A 17,729-nucleotide genomic window follows, 5' to 3' on the forward strand; every position below is an offset into this window, starting at 1 on the left:
AACCATACAGAACGCTAGAGAGCAAAGACTAAATCAAAAAATTGAAGTTATCATAAAACATGTTGAACAGAAGAGTTGAATGGAAGAGTAAATAGCTGTATAATTTGAAGTAGCTCTAACGTCAAAAGTTTTTGAAGCTAAATCAACGGGAGAAAAGGTAACCAAAACCACTGCCGGTCATCAGAAGGATCTCCTCAATTATAAAGTTTTCATATCATCCAGACCAACACTAGCCTGCATCAACAAAATAGAATTGGTGAGAAAACAAGTATAAAGTGACATTACACAACAATGTTGCTCCTATAACAAAAAATCTCCAACTAGCCCACTAGACTTTCTGGCCCTTCCTTCAAACCTCCGAAATTCCCAAGTTTCAGAGTGTATTTGGTTCCTTTATGCTGAGTACACACCACATATGGAATCTAGCATAGTTGATTCCACTTGCCATCCTTTCTTATTGTACTGGTAATGCCGTAGCTTACAACTTAGGCACGAACAGGAAAGCAAGGAACAGACACTGACATAGATTTGGGCTATCTAACAATAAAATAAAAACAGTAAATTTGGTTGACATTTCATATTTCATTATTGGCATTTTAATTTGGCCCCTTGATCCTAATTGTCAAATATGAAGTATACTATCCTTAGATTAAGCAGTTACAAAGATATTGGGTATCACTGACCATGCAATTCAGTTATGGAAACACTTTACCAGGAACTTGTGATTCTCTTCAAGAAATGGAGGAAAGGTTGTACAGAATTGCTCCATGTCAGCAGAAACATTGCCTGGGCCAGAAATTACTTCCATGAACTTCTTCCTGTCTGGAACAAGCTTCATGACAACCTGTAATCCAGCGTGAAATACGTCAAGAAGTCTCAAAAAGTCATTCAGATAACTCAGCACCAGTCTTAGCTATGATGTATAGCATATAGTTAATATTCTAGTAATGCTGGAGGGAGTAAAATGACATTCCCATTTATTGATTAAACTTCTGCAGTATGAGGACTAAGGTATCCTTGCATAGCTACGGCAATCCATTACTTTTTCTAATCAAATCCTTGTCATCAATACAACCATACTTCATGTGAGTTTGCACTTAAATCCATAAAACTGAAGGGGGAAAAAGTGAAGAATGGAGGAAGCCAGGTTTAAAGATACGAGAGAATACACGGAAGCAGTAAATTTACAGGAAGAATTCATAAAATTTCTAAAACCTTAGCACGTGAATGGAATAATTTTCAAAAACATAATTTGAAAGCATCAAATTAATTCAGAGATTCAATGGGAAGCAAGACACATTGCATACAAATTCCACTAATATAAAGAAAAAATTAGATTGAATCGAATAGATCAAAGACATTACAGTGGAATATGAACTAGCAACCCAGCCATGAAATTTCTTCAGTGTCTTGCCATACGAATCTGCACAGGCTTGTGACATTGTCCAATCTGGGTGTGCAAGTAAATTCAGGAACAGTTCCACAAGGAAATCCATTGCTCTAAGGACATTCAAGAGTGATAAAACACGTTAGAGCATAAAATTGTAAATTCCTTAATAATAAGAGGATAGGCAATGACTGTCAGTCACAAAGTGTAAATAAGATTTTTTTTCTAGTTTGCCAAGATTCTTATCTAGTGAAGAATCAATGCCTAAAATTATCTGCTTTTATCCTATTCCTTGTTCTGCGTTTCATCTTGCATGCCTTTCATGACTTGAAAAGTATGCACTGAGGCTGTTCCAGTGGGACATATTCAAAAATCTGATGTGACATGGTTTGAATAAAATAAGATAAATAAAGCCTTAAAATATCTTTATCCTCAATAACTCTTTTGCACCAAACTTTGCAATGATCAACATGCTCAAAATTTATCACACTGGAAAATTAAAGAAAAACAATCTCTCCATTATACCAAAATGGCATGCAAATGACAAGCTAAAATACAAAACAAAATATGTTGCCAAGGTTCTGCAGCATGTACCTGGTTAGCCAAAGAAGACAATTGGTACAACTGGAAGATCCTTTGGCTGTTTTAGCATCAACCTCCTCTTGAATCATAGTGTATAAGTGGTTGTATTTAGACGGATCAGACAAATACTTGTTTTCCAATCTCTACAAGTAAAAACCTAGAGTCAATATTAGACGAGGAAAAAAAGCCAAATCACATTCCAAAAGTGATAAAGAAAATACCATGTATCATCTGCACAGTACTCAAATGCCCATCATAGGCAATGTTATAAAAAAAATATGCAGATAACATAACTAATATAAGCAAGTAAGCAGATAGGAAGAAATAATCCCTTACCGTACCGATATCAGATTTTACAAGGGTCATGGCAGCTCCAAACTTATCTGTCATCAGAAGTACTACAGGAGTTCAATTTGCAACCAAGCATCTAGTAGTAGTTGAATAATGCAAGAAGATATGATAATCCAGAAGACTAATAAAATAAAATAAAATCATTACAGTGAAGAATCTCATAAAAGAAATAACAAGTGTCCGTTTGGCGTTTGGCGTTTGGCATGACTTACAAAATGACATGTCAAAAATTATTTCTAACAAAAACATATTTATCATTTTTCTATGAGTAAAAAGAGTTGATGTAAATCATTTTTTTGCATAATATACTTCTAACTAAACTTATTTTTGTCAGGAGTTTTTTTTATTTTAAAAAAAGGTAATGCCAAACAGACTCGTAAAGCTTTTAGTATGGTAATGCGGTGGGCAACCACCATACTGAAGAGAAGAGATGCAGAACGGACCGATAACAGGCAAAATCAATTTGCAGACATCCAAGAAAGGTTTAGTGAGCATTTCTCCGTGATCGGATTTGACGTGCTTCATTCCTTCCAATGATGGTGTAAACACAGTTCCTAGACCATCAGCCCCCATCGTCTATTTCACTGCAACAACCTTTTCATACAAAAAAAGAAGAGGAAAAGAGAGTTAGAAATCTGAATAAAAAATTAAAGAAATATGCAGTAATCTAAGATTTGAATTTTAATCAGATCTACCGGCAATTTCAGTATCAGTACAAGAACAGGAAGAGAAGATATGTTGGTGTGATTGGATTGGGTTGGATTTGATTTTTAAGGGAAAGGAGATGCCGAAGAATCTGATAGTACCATTGGAAGTGGAGAATCATTTGATAAAGCGATGATCGCCTTTGATATTTTAGAAGAAGAAAAGAAGAGAGGAGAAAGTTCGGTGGAGTCGGTTAGTCGCTTTCACGTTTCGAAACCGAAGCTTGCTGGCTTCGCTGAGGGGCTGATGAGCTCCGATAAAGATGATTCACCATCGTCAAGGACAGACCTCATAGAATTAAAGCCTAACAACTATCTGATTGTTTGGCTCTTTGTTATTTGTCAGAGGATATAATCATATAAACTTAGCCTAGTGTTCTTGCATTGTGAGAGATATCCAACCTTAACCGTCCAGGCAGCACCTTCCAATCTGATCATTTAGATATTTTGTGTTATAACTAGGAGTGTATATATATATATATATATATATATATAAAATACTTAAAGCAACATAAAGAAAAATAAAAGAAATGACTTTTAAGAAAAGAAAATATTTTTGAAAATGGGAAATAATACAAGTTAGTAGCTAAATTTTAACATAATTTTATAATAGATATTTAATTTAATTTGAAAATTAATTTCAAAAAAATATATTTATATCTTTTATGCGAGTAAAAAAAAAACAAATTAAATGAATTTACAAAAATTATATAAAACTGAAGCCAGGTCTTTCGCCTGTTACATTTGGAGTCAGCTATCCACACCCGCTTGAGCATTATCAGCTCAATAGCTGGACCGACCCTTTTGAGGGTCCTGTTAATATCTATCTGTATCCGGTTGGATTGTACGGCAAATATTTGTTCTTGAATAGTTTTGGCCATAAGTATTCGACTAGTTTCCTAGCCCGGCTACACTGGATATTAGATTAATTTTTTAAAATAAATATTTAGGTTACGAGAAATTTTTTGATATTATTATTAAATTTGATATAGTTAAAAACTCTTACCTTGATTATTTATTTAACTTGAATTTCAAATAAAATCATATAAGTGGTATTTATACGTGATTCAGTTAACTTGATAAAATTAAAAACAATTTGAATAGCCGATAAAAAGTACAGTTTAACCTTAAAAAACATTTCAAGATGATATTTTTATTTAATAATGAGACAGTGATATATTAGATTAACTTGGGCTTCTAGGTTTAATTGATCAAACTTGTGTCTTGGATCATTGTCTCCACAAGGTTTATCAATTTTGTTTTTTTTAAATTATTTTTTACTTAATGATATGATAACAAAAAAAAAACCTTGCAAAACCACATAGTTCAGGATAAAATCAACCCTTGTTAACTTTTTAAACTCGTGACTCGAGTTATCAGACTGGAAGCACTATACATGGAAAAACCGCGAAGCCCGATCCTCAAAAAATAAAACATTGAATGATAAAATCATAAAAAAATACACAAAAATATTTAAAGTATAAAAATAGCAACAAAAAAAATGAGGGTTAAAATCAAACTAAAAAATAAATTAGAAGGCGACAATAAGTTTCAATTTTAGAGTTAAATTGAAAAAAATAATAACATTAACATAAGGATAAAAGAATTAAAAGAATTACAATCAAATTGTAAAAAAAATAATGCACCATAAATTTGGATTAGATGGTGAAATTAAAAACTAATAAAATTTCTATAAAATGATCAAGGTAAAAATTAAAAATCAAAATAATATAGATCAAATTTGAATAAACAATACATGATAATTTGAGATTAAATGATGAAATTAAAAAAAAAAAAATTTATAAAAGAGCTAAGAATAAAAAATAGAAATCAAAATAATAAAAACCAGAATTAAAATAGTAAAAAAAGGACAAACTTGTATTTTTTTAAGGAAAAAAGAAAAAAAAAAGAAAAAAAAAGTCCACCAATAATACATTACTTCACCTCCATTGACATGTGTTACACCACTAGAAAAAGAACATAACGGTGTACTCAATGATAGGTGGAAGAGCAACTTTGGTCATGAAAAAGTATAACATGCGTCACCCAAAAAACATCTTACATCATACATGCCAATATATTTTTAGATTAAAAAATTAATTTATCAAACTTAAAAGATAAAAACACGATTCTGGATTTCATAAAAGTAAAAACTATTTGAAAATATCAAAATGTTCCTTTATGTATGACTTAATTTTTTTTTATTCCAAGGGCAAAATTATTGTTTTATTGCATTTAAAAAAAAAGCCAAAATAACTCTCTTATTTTAAAATTTCTAATTTAAAGGGTAATTAGGTTATTTTATTATATTAAAAGGTTAAAAAGATAATTACACCCTGCCTAAATCTTTAATTACTAATGGCGTAAAAAGAATAAAATATCTCCAAATCAAAAGTAAATAATTTTTTTTTGGGTAGAGAAAAGACATCATTTTCACTATTGTGAAATGAGTTCAGCTTTAGCTTCTTCTTTTTTTTTTTTAATTATTATTATTATTATTTTCTCATAAACACGTCTATCCGCTTGGTGGGTGGCTAACGAACTATTGATTTGGATTCCGGGGCGTAATTTATTGGGCCGTTTTTGCACTATTCTTCCGATTAAACCAGGCGGGTAACCTGGCAAAAAAGCCTGGCTGTAGCAAACGGCATAAGCAATACTTCAGAAATTATCCAGGCCACCAAAAAAGGAGCTCCCAAGCCACAAGAGCTCAGTTGTGTTTTGCAGCCTATATACTATCCAATCCCCAAAACAATAAACAAAAAGGATAAGTCTATCACATAGTCTCCACAAGGATTCCATCAAAATGTTTGTTTCAAGCTCACAAAACAAAACTAGCAGAGTTAAATCAAACTGCTATTTCAGCAGGCCTTGGGCGGGTATTTGATAGCATTCTTAACAATTTTTCTGGTGGCAGCATCACCAAGATCAACCCCACAAATATCAGCCAGCCTTATGAGGTAGAGCAGGACATCAGATAGCTCTTCTGCTAGATGCTCCTTGTCGGATTCCTCCCAATTTGGCAACCCCTTGTCCACCTCTCCTTTCCATTGGAATATTTCCGATAGCTCTCCTACCTCACCAACCTACACATCAAATACCAGAGGGGAAAAGGGAGTCAATCAAATATTAGATGGTGTAAAAACTCAGTCCATCATCAGGAAGATTTTAGCCTATAATAACCCATGTATATTGTCACCATCACAGCTACAAGACAAAAAGAAGCATATTTATACACCCTTTATTAGCCAGTGGTTCAAGCTTCACAGATGGAAGGACAAGGGCACCTTCAGAAATTCCTCAAGTACAATTCCAAACTTGAGCAATTTGGCTGAAGAGATTCCTCTGGCCACCCCCCCCCCACCACCTTATTCTGCCATAAAATTGGTGTCTGAAATCGTCTCAAGTAGCCATTGAAACCTCCTTCAGCTACATATTTGTTCTGTTAACAGTCTTTGTGGAACTTCTTTCTGAAATTATGAAATAAAACACAGTTTGCGACAAAAAAAAAAAAAAAACAATCTCACAGTAGTAAACGCCCAACCAATTTGTGAATCCTTTCGTCCTGCTCAAAAAAATAAAGTTTATCGTGGTTAATGTTGTCCTTCCCGTCAGTGACTCGTCACGTTTCGGCTTTGACATAGATGATTAAACTAGAAGAAAAGTTGTCCCTAGATTCAACTGATCATCATAATAAATTGAAGACATTGATCAAACGAACATATCGAGAGAGCCATACTGCCATACACAGGGACATTCAACTATGTAGCAAAGAAGAAACATTACATGGCACATGCATAAAAGATCTCCACATGATTACTCTGAACAAATTTAACAAAGATAGGCCAATACCATTGCAAGAAGAAGATTCCTTGGACTGTGGTACTTTTCCCAATCTCTGGCCTTGGCAAATTCCTCTAGTTTCTTTGCAAGGTCCTTAAGACTAATGTCCACTACCCTCTGATCTTCTGCAATAGTGACCTCTTCACCTTCTTCCATGTTTCAGCTCCTTCTGAGTCTCTTTGCAGAGTAGAGGAGTTCTTATAGCCCTAAAAGGACAGGATTAAAAAAAATAAATTAGTAGTACAATGTTTCTCAAGATATGTGTATCCTCTGCGAAAATAAAAACGAAAAGAAAAGGACCGAAAGTAGGAAAAATGCCTTCCTCATGGTTTATACATGAGATTCCTGGCAGTCCCCACCAAGCCAAATGGCCAACTTCAGTACCTGAAATAAGTTGAGAATATTCCAATTTAACTATGCCTTACTATGTTTTGAGCAAAAGGGAAAATTGACCTAACTATACTCAGATGCATGGTTAAATTAATCAGCACGGTTGTCAGATAGCTTTCGGTGAGATTTCCATCTATATCAAATGAGAGGAATTTTCGGTGATTCAACACTATTGTTTCAGGTGGGTAAATTAGTGTGATACACAAAAGCCCAATAAAACCTGCTACTCTTAGACAGGCATGCTTTACAATGGATTCCACATATGTAATCATGCTTTATTGCCACTACTAAGTGCTTGCTCCATTATTTCTATAGCCTATATAATAGCCAGAGGTTCTTGCCATAGCGAAGATGTGTAGCCCAATGAATGGCTATCATAGGAGAATATTCTTAAAACCGATCTGCAGAGGCATGGCGCGTTCCCTTTTGGCACTGGCCTTTTGCCATTTGCTGGTTGAAGTTTGGAGTCTAAAAGATTACGAGTAAAGGCTTAGAAATCTGAGTTAATTCTATTTTCTCATGCTCTCAAATAAGAACAGAACGGAACGGCCATAAACTTTCCAGTCATAAGATAAGAGTCCAGCGTTGCTGAAAGTTTCCAACAACTTGCAACTAACTGTTAAAAATCTAGAAAGGAAACCAAGACTGAAAAGAAGATAGAAACCATGTGAATACTTGTCCAGATCATTGATCTGTGAAACACTTTGGACAAGCAGCAAGGCCCTCCACTACTACCAGTGTACAATGCATCAAACAAAACCATAAAAAGGTGAAGACATGTTTTGCATGAGCCAGTGGGTATGTTTTTTCTGCTTGTGAATGCTCCAAGTAACCTTTTCATCATGCATCCTCCATGGTTTGCAAAGAAAAAAACAAACCCTTAAAAAGGTAAAACGTTTTGCTAGCTTCTTTCTTCCAGGAATGGGTGCTTATTTAATAAAGTAAAAAAAAATTACCTTTCCAACAAGTAGTAGAATTAGGCATAGATGACATTGATGATTTGGCTCAATGATTCCAAATTGTCAAAATTCTTATGATCGTTGTGCAGAAAGAAAAAGACTTTCACATATCATTCTAATCAAACCTCTAAAAGCCATTGACAAATGATTAATTACAAAACAACCTTGAGATACTTCAACACGGAATGCACATAAAAAAACTAAAAGAAATAAGAAAAAAAATATTAGGATAAGAAAAAATTCCATCCGATTTGGCCTCTTCGAGGAATAGAAGAATTGCAAGCTAAAAGGGGAATCAATTCTTTTGACAGTTGATATAAACAAGCAGTTTAGCAGTCCTCAAAGTGCAAAACGCAACCGCTGAAGGGCATAATTCAAGTAGAATATAGATTTTAGATGCCATGAGATAAACTTAATAATGACGCCTCAGTCTCCTGAGATAAAGAAGATAAGATAGAAGCTAAGGATTCCTTTTTGGGACAGAAGGTTCTGATATGTTACGTTGTGGTGGATTATCTCAGTGTTAGAATAATTAAAGAACTTACTTCAGTATTTCAATTGAACATTCCTATTTGGCAGAGACTTACATAGGGTGGGGGAAGCTGCTGACAGGTTAGGGTTCTGTTCCTATCTAGCTTAAGAAGACAGGGTATGGTCAGGGATAGAAAATGACTTGTGAATGTGCATCCATTGTCTAGTCTGCGCACATTTCATGCCAAAATATGCCTTCATACCATGGAAATGCATTCATCACAACCTGTGAAAGAAGTGTCTTAATGTTTTATATTGCTCATGTTTGGCCTGTCTGGAGAAATCTTGCTGTGTTGGAATACAATGATGCGATCAAAGGTGCCTTCTCCTCGCTGTTGCTATCAATGTTATGGTCACTGATCTAAGCTAGTAAGGTTGAATCGTTGATGATTCACCATTGGCTTTTCGTTTAGTATGGATTTAGCTATATATTAGACATAGATTTGTAATGTCAGAGGCGCAAGTTATAAGAGCACCATCATTTTACCATCCTTCTAGGTTCTTAGATCTTGCTACAGTTGTAAGTTTGTTCTTGTCAGAGCAGCTTAAGGAGGGGTTTTGTTCTTCTTTAAAATAGTTGTTTTGAGTTGTTTTCTTACCAGACACCCTTCCAACTAAACTTGTTTTTATTATAAATTAATTATGAAAAATAAATTTTGAATTATGACTCCAAGATAAACATAAATCATGTAAAACACACTTGAAATTAATGGTTTTATGTTAGAATGATAATCTAAGATTTCACTTAGGTGCTAAGAATATTTGCTTATTTGAAAGTATGGTTGTGGTTGATTTTCACTTAAAAATATATTAAAATAATATATTTTTATTTTTTAAAAATTATTTTTGATATCAACACATTAAAATAATTTAAAAACACTAAAATCATATTAATATGAAATAAGCAAAACATAAAAAAAATTTAAATTTTTTTAAAAATATTTTTGAATCATAAAAATGAACAACAACTATTGCTAGCTTATAATTTTAGCTTATAACCTAAAATTCAGTTTTAGAAAACATAAAAAATCAAAAAAAAAAAAAACATAAAATCTTCAAGATATGGATCAATTATCTAAAACAGGAAATAAAAAAACATCAAAAAAATCAATCATGAAATTTTAAAACTACGGAAAATACCACCGGTATTTGTTTTTGATTTTCTATCCAATAATTTTTACTTATAATTCTTAAAAAAAAAAACAAATAACTTTAGAAGATAAAAAAATAATTAAAAACATAAAAGGGGACCACCAAAAGGTCCAAAACAACTCGTAAAAAAAGGAGAAAAACAGAAAACACTCGTAACGAAGCCCAAAGTCATTAGCATTCTATGGCCTAATAGTAGGTCCTGTCCGAATCCGCCGAACCTCGTAAGACCCAATAGCTTTTACCAGCTCGGAACCAATCCATTAACCCAAATACAAACCCTAAATGGGATGGCCCAAAATATTCTACAAAACGAAGTATATAAAAAGAAAAAACCCTAACCCCTTGTCATTTCTGCATCTTCCTTAGCTCGCTCTTTGCTTTCACGGTCACACACAGCGCACGAACCCAACATGGTGAGCTTCTTCTCTCTCTCTTCAACTCTGCAACTCTCTCATGTCTCTCTTAATCTGACGGCAATCACTTCGTGTTTGTGATTCGGTCTTGTAGCCTTTCAAGAGATACGTGGAGATCGGGCGGGTAGCTCTTGTCAACTATGGAAAAGAATACGGCAGGCTCGTTGTCATCGTCGATGTCATCGACCAGAACCGCGTACGTCTCTCTCTTTCTCTCTCATGTTTCTTAACTTATGCTTACTGCTTCTTTTGCTTCTATTTTTCCTGTTAATTTTTTTTTGTCATAAAGAAACGATAAAGAAATCGAGAAGCGTTTTGCTAGACTCATTCGAAAGGCATTTTTTTAAGGCCTGAGCAATCGAACATGACAGAAAAATACCCATTAAGAATTAGAGTTTCATATGCATACCGGCATTGTAATAATTTTTTTAATGTACGCTGTTACTTCGTCTGTGCGTGATTGTTCTGTTTCTTGTAAGCATTAGACTTTGAATTTCTATGGAGCTTAGGATGTTTAGGATTAATGTAGATGGTCCGAGGAAAGCAGTTTTTTGTATGTAATTTTTATTCTGAAGTCTACGTCTTTGACGGTGTTTAGTCTTCATGAAATTGTTTAGGATGTGTGTTTAGTTTTTGTCAAATGTCTTTTGGTTCTGTGATTTTTTTGTTCATACGTGGAATTGGTCACCTTACATTGATTGCAATTGTATGTCTTTTATTTACAGGCTCTAGTTGATGCCCCGGATATGGTGAGGAGCCAAATGAACTTCAAGAGGCTTTCACTTACCGATATCAAGATTGAGATCAACCGGGTTCCAAAGAAGAAGGCTTTGATTGAAGCTATGGAGAAGGCTGGTGAGGACAATAATTTTGCTGAAATTTGAGGGTCATTATACCTACCATTCATTGAGTTGTGTTGTTTCTGTGATGATAGATGTTAAGAACAAGTGGGAGAAAAGCTCCTGGGGCAGAAGGCTGATTGTCCAGCAGAGAAGGGCAGCTCTCAATGACTTTGATAGGTTCAAGTTGATGTTGGCTAAGATCAAGGTTGGTGATAGTGCTTTAAACAATTGTTTCTTGAAATATCACAATGCATTACTTTCCGATTCGATTCCCCTAGCTTATTTTACTAGGTTTGAATTATATTAAGAACTTCTGTTTCTATTGTTTGATATTAAGTTCTTAGTTCACTTTGGAGAAATTCATCGTTGTTGGCTCTGTGCTTTCAGCAAAGTTCTTTTGCGTGATTTTTTTAATTTCGATACTTTCTTTCTTTCTGAATCAATTATAATCTTGTTATATACACTTGCAGAGGGGTGGATTGATCAGGCAAGAACTTGCAAAGTTGAAGAAAGAAAATGCTGCTTAAGTGTTACCTGTTTAGAGACTTCCAATTTTGTTATCAATATGATGCCAGGTTTTACTGGGATGTTTTTCAGTTGGTTTTCAGTTGACTCCCAGATTAAGAGCAGTTTCTATACATTTAAGATTTTGTGGTCAATTTCATCTTGCTACCTTATTTATATTTTGTGATCTTGTTGCTATTTTTTTTGCGTTGAAAATTGTGGGTTCTCCTCAAGTCACTCTTACTTGGCCAGCATTAAGTGTCACTATTTACATGCATTCTGCCTTGTGCTGCTACTTAGTGGATCAAAAAACACATTATGCCGGTACACCCTTCATCGATCAAAAACATCCGGCACCATTTATTTGTTATTAAATATGATTTCTATCAAGTGCACTGTTAATTTTTTATCCTTTGGTTATTTTTATTATCAATTTTCTGTTGGACTAATCCATTATATCACCCATACATTGGTAAAAAAATTTCAATTTCACCCTTGTGTTTTTATATTTAATCTTGATGTGTGTTATCTGATTTTTATCAAGATCATCTAACAGATGGTGTTCTAATCAACTATCAATAGCATGTAAATGTCCCAAATGTCGATTCCCCATTCAGCCTCTTCCCATTTTCAAGCTAGACCTCGTTTGGTTTATCAGAAATTATGACTCTTACTACTCGAACAGTACTATCACCTCGAAATTATAGCTCCTGCAACTTGAACAGAGTGCTATCACGCTCGTTATGCTCAATTTTATCAGTAGATCCACGCATCTCCATAACAGCAAAGGCTGTTGTGTTAATTCTACATGTTGAAATTATCTCCAGTGTCGTTGGGTGATGACTTAAGTACATTATTAGACCCCTCAGATTCAGCAATATTTTCACCATCACCAGTTTGTGTTGCAATAACCTCAGATGCAGCAGAATCAACAGTAGAATGTGTTGTCTCACGACTAGTTTGCTTGTGACTGAGGATTTCCGAGCATTCTGTCCTTGAGATTAGCAAGGATCCTTTTCAAAGAACACCACGATACACTCATTTTACCGAGTTTGAAAATGTGATTTAACTCGTGTTTTTAAAAATATTGAAATTTTTGGATTTTATTTAAAATTATTATTTTATTTAGTATTTTTAAATTGTTTTGATGTGTTAATATTAAAAATAATTTTAAAAAAATAAAAAAATATATATCATTTTGATATATTTCTAACCCTAAATTTCTGCCACTTCTGGCAAGACCTTCAGATGCATCCCCATGTGTAGTAGCTTGAAACAAAAGGCGGAAGATCATTGATCTTTCAACTAGCTGGGAAAACAATGCATTTTTACTGAATATAATAGCATCAGATGAAAATTAATGTTACATAAGCCGACATTGATCCATGAGTGCAACCAACCTTAGTAGCCTACACAAGGAACTAATATGGAATCATGTTTATCTAGCTTTAGTTCTGTTGACCTGCCTGCCATTCCCTGTTATCTTTCTTTCTTTACTTTTAAAACAAAAGTAATTGTATCTTTCTAGACTTCAAAGTAATTTTTTTTTATTTTAAATTATATTTTTTTGTATTTTGAGATTGTTTTGATATGCTAAAAGATAAATTTTAAAAAATTAAAAAATATTATTTTCGAAAGAAATATATTTTAAAAAACAATTTCTATTATAACACCAAAGAAAATAAAAACAGAGGAAGGCATTATCAAAAGGAGAAATCTTTGAATTCATCGTCATCCTTGTTTAGAACTCTTACCAGTTTATGTTTTCAAAAGCGTTATCATATCATAATTTAATATTTTCATATACTAGAAAATGGTCGCAAACTTGAAGCCAAATGAGGCTTTGATGTGTATGTTAACACTTCTATTTTCTTAAGCCAACGTTGTTTGGTATTGTCTGATGACTTAAAATTGTGTCGTCATTCATGATTTCATTCAGCAATAAATTATAATTTAAAGTCTTTTTATTTACCATAATTCATAAAAATATAATGAATATCAATCCTAATAAAGATTAATGAAGATTTCTACGAATATACACGGACATGAAAAAAAAAATTATTGCTCGTCAAGTATTTAGAAGTTGTTTGGAATTACAGCGTATAAGTATTTTTTTAAATAATTTTTTATTTGAAAATATATTAAAATAATTATTTTTTGAATTTTTTTATTTTTAACATTAATACATTGAAATTATAGAAAAACACTAAAATAATATTAATTTAATATTTTTTAAATCAAAATTACTTGTAAGAAATATCTAAAAACATAATAGCCATTGTTCTGACCGTCAAAGACGATTGCCGGCAAGCATGGGCACGAGTTGCCTTGTTTTACCGATAGATTAGGAAATAGTACAGGCATGAATCAATGCGTCTAATTTAATAGTGTAATGACGACGACAATGTACTAATTTATTGTAGTGTTTTTTAAAAATATTTTTAAAAAAATTTAATTTTTTTATTACAAATTAATATAATATACTAATTTTAAAAATAATTTTTTAAAAAATAAAAAAATATTATTAATTTATTTTTTTAAATAAAAAATACTTTAAAAAATAATTACAAATATAATTCCAGCCAGAAATTATAGCCAGAAAGAACAAAGCTGCCCGTGGCTCAAATTTACATGACTGCTCACCAAAAGAGCCTTGAGAGAGTCATGAAAAAGATTTAATTGAAGACATGCATGCCTAACCCTTGTCAAGTCTTTGGGGAAAAAAATAATGAGGTTTTTGCTCAAGAAGGTTGTTTTTCGCCATTTCCTTCATCACATGCTTAATATTTCAAAACCAAATTGTTTTAGTTTTTTTTAATAAAAAAAAGTTAGTTGAATAAAATAAATTAAAAATTTAACATAATGTTATTTTAAATAAGTTTTTTTTTTAAAAAAAAAAACTTGAAACCAATTTAGTTATATATCACCCGAGTTTTTGACCGTATTAGCTAAATTACTGAATTTTAATCAGAGAATAAATAGTTTGAAAATAAATATAGCTCGAAATAAGTTTTTAATCAGAGAGTGCCAAACAAATTTGATGACCATTTATGATAAAACTGAACAAGAGTCACTCAAACAGGTGACTATTATTATGTGTTTAACATGGCATTTAACGAAAATGGCAGAAGGTAGAAACCGACTGCAATAAGGCTTCATGTTCTTCAACAGATAAAATAAAAACCCATAAATTTCCCATTTAATACAGTGACCTAAAGATAGCACTACTTGATAATAGTCTTTTACACCTTTAGACCATAGATTGACTTCAAACTTCTCTTTTGATTCATTTTCAAAGCAAACACCAAAGCTTTCTGCCAAGCACGACTGTCTCCTTCCCTTCCTCCACCCCTCTCTCCAACCCTCCTTCCCTCTTTCTTGTAATTTTCCAAAACCATTCCCTTTTGATTTGCTTATAGTATACGTATATATATCTTGGCCTTCAAATACTACGTGTTCAAGGGTATGCATAAAGCAGTCTCTATCATCAGTTTTCCAGGGAGAAACATGGGACTCAAAGATCTTCATCGAAAGCTCAAGGTATGCCTACAGGTTTCGTGGTGGTCTTTTCATAATTCTTGACGTTCAAAAGGTTGTGAGAAATGAACAGCGGAATTGAATTCTTGATTGGTTCAAAGTTTTTATACGTCCAACATGCTGTGTATGGTTTTCATCTTGATTCATTTTTCACTTTCTGAGGATCGTATCCAACTGGGCAGGGTAGTCTTCTTATCTCGAGTTCTTGAACAATCAGATTAAGATCGAGTTGATCATTTTTATTGTGTTTATGGCTACAATTCTACAAGAAATCAGTATCGAACAATAAAAACGATTCAGGAACTGCTATGATCATAATCCTTAAATATTTGCTTGTATAACAATGATTCATGTATTTCTAAGATTTTGAAACTGTCAAGGAAAGGCAGTGTAAAGTTCAAAAGCAATTTTTTGGTGCTGGGAGACTTGAGATTTTGGAATTTGCCATTGAAAGTCAAATTGTGTGGAATGGTCATTTCATTAACGCGCTTGTTAAAATTTCAGGCATTTCGGCTAAAACGCCCTCTTCTTGGAAATTGGCGCAAGAAAAGAACGGCTAGTATGGCAAAGAAGGCTTCATGGATGATGCCAATAACGCATGGATATCATGTCGTGGAGGATCAGTCGTTTAAAGGTGGTGCAGATGAGTCAGACTCTGACTCTGTAGTGGTTCAGAGAGAGCAAATAGCGGAGCTGGAGTTGTGGTATTTCGGAATTTCCGATGCACAAATTGGACATGGAGTCAGCAACTATCTGCAATCCCACCTGTTTTATAGGAACCCCAGCGAGGTAATCAAGATGACATCCAATGCTTGCTCATTCTCATGCTTTCTTTCATGCGCACGAATATCATAGTACGACAAAATGACGACTAACACTAAAAAAAAGTTGTGATCACTGACTTGGAAATTATGCTAATGCATTGACCTTCACAGCTGAAATCATGCCCAAATGAAAAGGTGCAGGTCATTTACCTGTGCAGTAGCATACAAGGCAAAAAAGCATGGAAACTTCTCGTTTACAATTTTGTTACTGAAGAAAGTCAACTAATGAACCTGCAAGCAGAACCATTATGCATGTAACTGTGATCATAAAAGAATATTTAAGATGTACTTGTTTCACTTTCAAGTCTTTGTCTATAGCTATGTGACATTACAAGATGGCTTGCAGTCTCAGATAACGACAAAGAGTAAGGAGATGATGAGAAAAGCGTATCTTGCTGCAAGAGCAAAGATCAGGGAGACACAGAAGTCAGTTGAGGCATTGAAAGCAGGTGCGGCATCTGTTATGGTGATCAACAGAGAGAAGCTTGTGACAGCTAACATGGGTGACTTTAGAGTTGTAGTGTGCAGAGACGGCGTGGCTCATCAGATGAAAAGCAAGCACCAGCAAACAGCCAGAAGGCATTGGTCTCACAGGCTTTTTTCCGGTATGGAGCACTCCTTACTCCAGTCTTTTTGCAACTAAAGTGGATGTATATGCTATTAAATTCTGATCAGACAACGTAACCCAAATGTTTTTAAGAATTTCTTTAAAAACAAGTACAACGCCTGTTAGGATCAACGATATTTGCTGGAGTGATGCGGAAAATTTTAACAAGCTGCGCACTCTACATTGTTTCGCCAGAAAGTTACAGAAGGGTTTTTGGTCATCCAGAAAAAAAATATATATAAAAAAAAACGGAAAATTAATGACATGGGAGTCTACATGCAATGGAAAAGCAATCTAACAGTTATATATATACCTACGTGATCTGATACCGGGTGCTATTTTGTGCATCCAGGAAGCATGTTATCGTGGAAATCCAGCGATGCAGCAAGCACCAAGAAATCTAAAGGCTCCGAGCTTGCTGTTGGCGCTGAAAGAATTGACTCTGATACTGAGTTTGTCATCATAGCAAGCACAGGCATATGGGAGGTAAGATATATCTAATTACCATAACATACACTCCATCTGTCCTAATAATTATCGTACACTTAGAGACATTCGCTTAACTTCGATACTTATCCAGACAATGAATAATCAAGAAGCAGTGCATCTCATCGGACACTTGGAGGATCCCCAAGAGGCTGCCGAGTGCTTGGCGAAGGAGGCTTTAACTAGAATGAGCAAAAGCAACATTTCATGCATTGTTATTCGCTTTGATTAAAACATGTGTTTTCTCCGTACTCTTTATCTGGCAGGCACATATGCAGTGAGAACTCTTGGAAGCAATAGGAAAATAAAAAAATTTCAATGATAGAAAATCACCGTTTCAGCTTTGTATGATAACACAATAAGCTCCTTGTCATTTTCCATTCGACATGGCATAGGCATGCGATTGGCAGTTGTAATTTATAATTTCACTATCGTAGAATTTATACTTCTAAGTTTTTTTTTGTTCAGCTAAAATGTGACAACATTAGATTTCCACTTTGATTCAGTTAAGGAAAATTTTAAGTTTAGTAACAAAGTAGCCAGATGCCAACAGCAAGCAGATTCCACAGAAGTTTTGGTGCTGGTGCCCATAGCAACAAGTGATTGGATACATATTC

General features: G+C 33.8%; 4 protein-coding genes across 7 annotated transcripts; 2 read left to right on the plus strand and 2 right to left on the minus strand.

The window, feature by feature from the left end:
* Nucleotides 1-29: 29 nt before the first annotated feature.
* Nucleotides 30-3,495, minus strand: LOC133704459 (glycolipid transfer protein 1-like). Of its 4 annotated transcripts, none has more exons than XM_062129287.1 (7): nucleotides 3,016-3,420; nucleotides 2,764-2,914; nucleotides 2,306-2,352; nucleotides 1,982-2,112; nucleotides 1,365-1,500; nucleotides 713-844; nucleotides 30-234 (listed from the first exon to the last, which is right to left on the minus strand). In XM_062129287.1, exons 2-7 carry the CDS (start codon nucleotides 2,891-2,893, stop codon nucleotides 199-201), a joined length of 612 nt encoding a protein of 203 aa, XP_061985271.1. In that variant the 5' UTR covers nucleotides 2,894-2,914; nucleotides 3,016-3,420; the 3' UTR covers nucleotides 30-198. The 4 variants fall into 4 exon arrangements, with proteins under 4 accessions (XP_061985271.1, XP_061985270.1, XP_061985268.1 ...); XM_062129286.1 differs by lacking the exon at nucleotides 3,016-3,420 and adding an exon at nucleotides 3,427-3,495 and having other exon boundaries at nucleotides 207-533; XM_062129284.1 differs by having other exon boundaries at nucleotides 207-533; nucleotides 3,127-3,420.
* Nucleotides 3,496-5,779: 2,284 nt separating this feature from the next.
* Nucleotides 5,780-7,153, minus strand: LOC133705084 (uncharacterized). Its single transcript, XM_062130174.1, has 2 exons — nucleotides 6,877-7,153; nucleotides 5,780-6,110 (listed from the first exon to the last, which is right to left on the minus strand). Exons 1-2 carry the CDS (start codon nucleotides 7,021-7,023, stop codon nucleotides 5,886-5,888), a joined length of 372 nt encoding a protein of 123 aa, XP_061986158.1. The 5' UTR covers nucleotides 7,024-7,153; the 3' UTR covers nucleotides 5,780-5,885.
* Nucleotides 7,154-10,202: 3,049 nt separating this feature from the next.
* Nucleotides 10,203-11,856, plus strand: LOC133704773 (large ribosomal subunit protein eL14z-like). The gene is made up of 5 exons (XM_062129743.1): nucleotides 10,203-10,312; nucleotides 10,407-10,508; nucleotides 11,038-11,167; nucleotides 11,247-11,359; nucleotides 11,625-11,856. Exons 1-5 carry the CDS (start codon nucleotides 10,310-10,312, stop codon nucleotides 11,679-11,681), a joined length of 405 nt encoding a protein of 134 aa, XP_061985727.1. The 5' UTR covers nucleotides 10,203-10,309; the 3' UTR covers nucleotides 11,682-11,856.
* Nucleotides 11,857-14,808: 2,952 nt separating this feature from the next.
* Nucleotides 14,809-17,564, plus strand: LOC133706087 (putative protein phosphatase 2C-like protein 44). Its single transcript, XM_062131618.1, has 5 exons — nucleotides 14,809-15,198; nucleotides 15,700-15,984; nucleotides 16,366-16,624; nucleotides 16,979-17,112; nucleotides 17,207-17,564. Exons 1-5 carry the CDS (start codon nucleotides 15,124-15,126, stop codon nucleotides 17,342-17,344), a joined length of 891 nt encoding a protein of 296 aa, XP_061987602.1. The 5' UTR covers nucleotides 14,809-15,123; the 3' UTR covers nucleotides 17,345-17,564.
* Nucleotides 17,565-17,729: the final 165 nt, after the last annotated feature.

This window comes from Populus nigra, chromosome 10 (assembly GCF_951802175.1).
Source record: "Populus nigra chromosome 10, ddPopNigr1.1, whole genome shotgun sequence".
Taxonomy (NCBI): Eukaryota; Viridiplantae; Streptophyta; class Magnoliopsida; order Malpighiales; family Salicaceae; genus Populus; species Populus nigra.

What these genes read in the sequence shown, in the direction of transcription:
- LOC133704459 (XM_062129286.1), bottom strand. Translation starts at nt 2,893, where the DNA reads ATGGGGGCTGATGGTCTAGGAACTGTGTTTACACCATCATTGGAAGGA. An exon ending in ATTGATTTTGCCTGTTATCG is followed by an intron (nt 2,353 to 2,763) that starts GTCCGTTCTGCA and finishes TTCTGATGACAG; the next exon opens with ATAAGTTTGGAGCTGCCATG. An exon ending in TTGCTAGTTCATATTCCACT is followed by an intron (nt 845 to 1,364) that starts GTAATGTCTTTG and finishes GCTGGATTACAG; the next exon opens with GTTGTCATGAAGCTTGTTCC.
- LOC133705084 (XM_062130174.1), bottom strand. Translation starts at nt 7,023, where the DNA reads ATGGAAGAAGGTGAAGAGGTCACTATTGCAGAAGATCAGAGGGTAGTG. An exon ending in GGAATCTTCTTCTTGCAATG is followed by an intron (nt 6,111 to 6,876) that starts GTATTGGCCTAT and finishes TTTGATGTGTAG; the next exon opens with GTTGGTGAGGTAGGAGAGCT.
- LOC133704773 (XM_062129743.1), top strand. An exon ending in TGAAGCTATGGAGAAGGCTG is followed by an intron (nt 11,168 to 11,246) that starts GTGAGGACAATA and finishes CTGTGATGATAG; the next exon opens with ATGTTAAGAACAAGTGGGAG. An exon ending in TGATGTTGGCTAAGATCAAG is followed by an intron (nt 11,360 to 11,624) that starts GTTGGTGATAGT and finishes ATACACTTGCAG; the next exon opens with AGGGGTGGATTGATCAGGCA.
- LOC133706087 (XM_062131618.1), top strand. Translation starts at nt 15,124, where the DNA reads ATGCATAAAGCAGTCTCTATCATCAGTTTTCCAGGGAGAAACATGGGA. An exon ending in ATCTTCATCGAAAGCTCAAG is followed by an intron (nt 15,199 to 15,699) that starts GTATGCCTACAG and finishes TTAAAATTTCAG; the next exon opens with GCATTTCGGCTAAAACGCCC. An exon ending in GTCTCACAGGCTTTTTTCCG is followed by an intron (nt 16,625 to 16,978) that starts GTATGGAGCACT and finishes TTGTGCATCCAG; the next exon opens with GAAGCATGTTATCGTGGAAA.